General features: G+C 39.3%; 1 protein-coding gene across 1 annotated transcript; it reads left to right on the plus strand.

Annotated features, from left to right (window-relative positions):
- Positions 1 to 529: 529 nt before the first annotated feature.
- Positions 530 to 2,733, plus strand: LOC104402277 (regulator of cell cycle RGCC-like; the record flags this gene model as incomplete). Its single annotated transcript, XM_010010104.1, has 2 exons — positions 530 to 637; positions 2,671 to 2,733. Coding segments are annotated over 2 exons (171 nt in total), but the record flags the coding sequence as incomplete, so codon positions are not given.
- Positions 2,734 to 5,178: the final 2,445 nt, after the last annotated feature.

Here is a 5,178-nt window from a genome sequence, read left to right on the forward strand (position 1 = left end):
TGCAGAATAAAAGAAAATTTAAAATATGCCTTATCATTCACATAGAACACACGATCTAAAGCAGCAGAGTAAAGTATGGAGAAATGGGTGAGCTAGCTTCAGGGATGAGGGCAATGCTGAATATATTTTTCTGTTCTGGGGAACTGTCCTTGTCCTGGAGCTCTTTATTCAGCTTTTTAAAGTAGCTTTTGAAAAAATAGAATTTCCTAGAATATTGTGAATTAGGCAGGCTGTACCAGGCCTAATTTAGTAGATGGGAGATAATTGCCACTCCTGTAATAGCATCCAAATGATGCTGACTGCAGGAAAAGCTGACACTTCCCTTACTGGGAGTAAGGATTTGACCTAGGACTGCTTGCTTTTTAACAGTAGGTGTGGGAACAACATCCTTCACACAATAGATTTGTTTACCCCTCTGGTTTTGAAGTCTGAAAATTTGAATTCTACAGACTTTGAAGCCCCATTTGTTTTGAACTCTATTACAAAATTGCAGGTCTTAATTTTACTTTATAATGTAACATTCTTTCAGGTGCAGATTCACTCTACAGAAATAGTTTCAGCCTCAGTGATGAAAAGCTCAACTCTCCAACTACGTGTACTCCAAGCTTGCCATCTCCATCAGCAACTCCATGTAAAGGTATGCGTAGTTTTAAGTGTTGCCATTTCTTCCTAATTCTCAACTATGTAGGCCTCTTTCTATGAGCCAGGATTCACATGTGTACTTTGACTTTCTTTTTCTTAATTATAACGAAACCAATTATTACTGCAGTAGCACACTGCATCTGCACAGCTTTGTAGGTGACCTGCAACTCTTGGTTTTGAAACACCAAGCTGAAGAAAACTACGGTTTCTTGGTCGATGAGAAATCATGGTCTGCTTACAGAACACTTCAGTTAATTCTTAACTTGTGTTGCTTCTTACTGAAGCAACTAAGTAGCTTAAGTGTCCCATCTATATACGGAAGTACTTAGCCTGAATGCAGGGGTGCAGTAGGTGACTCCTCTGAAGCCATATGCTGCCATTCAAGTTAACACAATTACTCAGATCCATACAGAACTTTCACTGCTGATACAACCCGTTTAGTAATATTCTTCCCTCCTTTGTAGCTATGCTGTTTCAAAGTGGCTTCCGTCTCGCAGCTGATCTAACTCCCCAGGAGCTTGTTTCATTCTGGTTAACTTAAATTAAATCTGGAGTAGATATATCAATAAATGAATAGTCATAGATATGTAGTACACAGTGCTGTTATTACAACTAGTCTTCTCAGATGCATGCTCAAGAGCTTTTTGTGCTTTCATCTTTTCCACAGTGACTGGTCACAAAAACAAGTTAAATACTTTCTTTCTAATTGGCATGATACTGGGGAATCATAGAATAGTTAGGGTTGGAAAGGACCTTAAGATCACCTAGTTCCAACCCCCCTGCCATGAGCAGGGACACCTCACGCTAAACTATGTTGCCCAAGGCTCTGTCCAACCTCTCCTTGAACACCTCCAGGGTTGGAGCATTCACAGCTTCCTTGGGCAACCTATTTCAGTGCCTCACAGCCCTCACAGTAAAGAACTTCTTCCTTATATCTAACCTAAAGTTCCCCTGTTTAAGTTTAAAGCCATTACCCCTTGTCCTACCACTAGAGTCCCTAATGAAGAGTCCCTCCCCAGCATCCTTGTAGGCCCCCTTCAGATACTGGAAGGCTGCTATGAGGTCTCCACGCAGCCGTCTCTTCTCCAGGCTGAACAGCCCCAACTTTCTCAGCCTGTCTTCATACGGGAGGTGCTCCAGTCCTCTTATCATCCTCATGGCCCTCCTCTGGACTTGCTCCAGCAGCTCCATGTCCTTTTTATGTTGAGGACACCAGAACTGGACACAATACTCCAAGTGAGGTGTCACGAGTGCAGAGTAGAGGGGCAGGATCACCTCCTTTGACCTGCTGGTCACACTTCTTTTGATACAGCCCAGGATATGGAAGAATAATGAGTAATGGTTAATAAGAAGTAGTAAAAAAGAGTTCAGTTAAACTGGCAGGAAATACTTGGCAAGGAGCTACACTAAAGGTCAAGATGCTCTTCCTGATGAGAAGACAGAAATAGAGTTGAAACCAGCTTGGAATAGAGATAAGGAAGCCACTTGCAGTAGAACTAGATTGAATGGAACCAGTGATGTTCTCAGGAGTGGAAGTTTAGGTGGATTTTTGGATCCAAACTTATAGGGCATGGACCAAGATCAAAAGATCTGACATCACAGCAAACCAGTGTTCCTGGCGTGATTTGAGAGGCTTGGATTTGTGTAGGACTGGGAGCTAACTGGCTGGAGTCTGATCAGGGACATGAATGCAATATTTGAATAGATGTAATAAGGAAAACTCATGGTAGGAAGGACACGGATTAGTTGATGTGGCTTTTTTTCTCTACTTCAGCTTCTGCTTTTTAAGGAAACTGAACAAAGGATTGCTTTGCTTTGTTTCTGTCAAATGGAGAACTATAAAAATTAGTTTTAATTCTCTCCCATTTTCTAAGAGTGCTTTTAGACATTGCAGCAACCCTATTGAACTGCCCTGAATATAGTGTGTTTGATATCACTGAAAATGATTTGGAGGGTCGTGTGGTTTCAGTGTTTCTTTTGGCAGGAGAAATACATCATGTTTAAGTAGTATTGACTCTTATTTTGCAGCAAAGCTTGGAGACACAAAAGAACTGGAAGACTTCATTGCTGATCTTGACAGGACACTAGCAAGTAGGTAGATTTTTCTTACCTGTGTCTCGCTTGGTACTGTCAGAGTGATGAAAGCCCAGTGTATGGGGGGGAGAGGGAAGGGAAGTAGGCTTCGTTTTAGTTTTTAGTCCTATGGTTCATTAAGTGGATAGGAAGACATTCTGGCCTTTGCCTGAATGTTCAAGGCATGTGGTTTAGCTTGTGTGACAAAGGCTGTACTCCAGTGAACCCTTGTCCCCATCTCTGAGGGATCTGCAGTTCACCTCTCCTTGACAGCGGCAGAGATCAAGTAAACATCACTTTCTTAAATATTTAAAACTCAGCTAAAAAGTGGGGCTTTTTCTTCATTATAAAGCTAAGTAACTGGGGGAGTAACTGTAGGTGAGGAAACCTGTTTATACTGGACTTTGCTTGTGAAGAATTAAGGAGCAGGTATCTGTATTTATTGTCTTAGATTAAATATCAAAATCCTGTTTGTGCTTGTCTACCAGGAATGGAATTTAAATCACTTCTTCCTCTCACTATCTAGATTATTTTCCAGTTACAGTACTAGATTCTTCATTATGATTTTTAAAGAAAAGCAGTAAAACTAAAAAACACCCTCCTATTCCCAACCATGTAGTCTGCCTGTTTCCGTTTTTTCTGTGCTGTTATGGACATGATACTGTGTTTTTTTTATGTATGGAACCATACATAAACTATATATACATTAACTATAGAACCCAAACCAACAAATTTTAGGACTAGGCCTAAACAGCAGCATGAACAACCCCTCCCCTTCCAATAAACTATGAACTGAGAGTTTCTTGTATTCATTAGGTAGTTTCCCTTCCCTGTAATTATTGAAGCCTTGGCCATCTGCACTGGACTCAACTCAAGACAGCTGCCCTTCTGAGCTTCCTACTTCCCTGTCATCTAACTTGTATCTTAATCCCAGTTTCACTTCTCTTACTTAAAATATAATTCTAGTTTCCTGACTTCTGTCATGGATGTATGTTTGAGCTAACTTCATCTTTACCACTGAAACCTAGTTGACCGCTTTTCTGAAAGACTCCTGAGTTCTTGAAGGTTTGTGTAGAACAACAAAACCCAGACCAGCAAATACTTACATTGTTGTATCTTGCACAGCCATGTAGCATCCAACTCTTAAGAGGCTACCTATTGTATATAGGTTTCATTGTCCCCTTGGAGGGCACATCAATGTTGAGGGCAGGGATTGCTACCTGCTGCAGTGGGTTTGGGGAGTTTTGTTGTTGTGGTTTTGGTTTTGTTTTTTAATCCCAACTAAAGCAAATCTCTTGTGATTCCAGCAGAGTCTTATTTGTACACTTATCTTAGTGATGAACTATCTTTATCATACATAGGAATTCTGAGAAAAAGGTCCAACTTGCATCTGGTATTTATGATCACATTTTTGAGGACTTTTATTTATACTCTGGAGGTTACACAGGACTTTGTACAGATGCCTTTTCAAGCCTGGTGTACTCATTAGAACAGTGTATACCTTACATTTTTACACACTAACTTTTTGGCTTTTATGTTCATTAAAAAAAGGCATAATTTTGGCCTGTCAGGCAGTCTAGCAAGCTGAACGTAAATGGGGTGTCCGGTATGTAAACAACATGCAGTCTTATTTAATGTAGAACTTAATGATCCTTCTTGTTCTGTATTTCCAGGCATGTGAAGGACAAGTGACATCAATCTGAGACTGAGAACTGCTGCCCTTGTCTGATAACTTTGCTACCCAAGATATTTACCTTCTGAACATAACCTTTGTGAATTCCTACAAGCACTTAACTGGCAACATCAGTTTTGTGACTCTGCAGCAGATGGTATAAGATAACTTAAGTGTTACAGCTGTATTTTGCTTTAAAATATAGCTTGGATTTTAATTTAAAGTTGCTTTTATAAAAAAATATATGTGTAATTTTATATAGTTGAGAACTTTTAATGCTTTTTTCCATTATAATATATTTTTGTATGCAAATAAACCCTGAACTGGAATCCAGATGTCTTAAAGCTTCATGTGAACATGCAAACTCTGAAACAGAAGTACAAATTAAGATCAAGGTTTAAATTATCTGATAAAGGTGTATTACCTCTTAGGCAAAATGTTATGCTGGCTTCATATGGAACTTCCTATTTTTCTTTTGAAATTGCTTAAATAAGAGAATTTTGAACTATGTAAAATTAATATAACCAGGAAAATAATAAAATTGGTCAAACTGCTACTTCAGATTTGCATTAATACAAGTGGAGTAACACTGACTTAGTACAGATTTGAACAGTAACACGTATTTCAAACCCCATGCAAAAGCTAGCTTTAAAATTACATACTATTCTATATCAAGTAGTAGTTGCGAGGTCAGGCGTTTAGGCCTGTGGGTTTAGGTGTGGAGATCCTGTAGCACTGACATACTTAAATGTGTGGATGTTTCTGATACCAGATCCTTAGTCTGAAACAGT

This window comes from Nestor notabilis, unplaced genomic scaffold, assembly GCF_000696875.1.
Source record: "Nestor notabilis isolate BGI_N333 unplaced genomic scaffold, ASM69687v1 scaffold27142, whole genome shotgun sequence".
Classification (NCBI taxonomy): Eukaryota; Metazoa; Chordata; class Aves; order Psittaciformes; family Psittacidae; genus Nestor; species Nestor notabilis.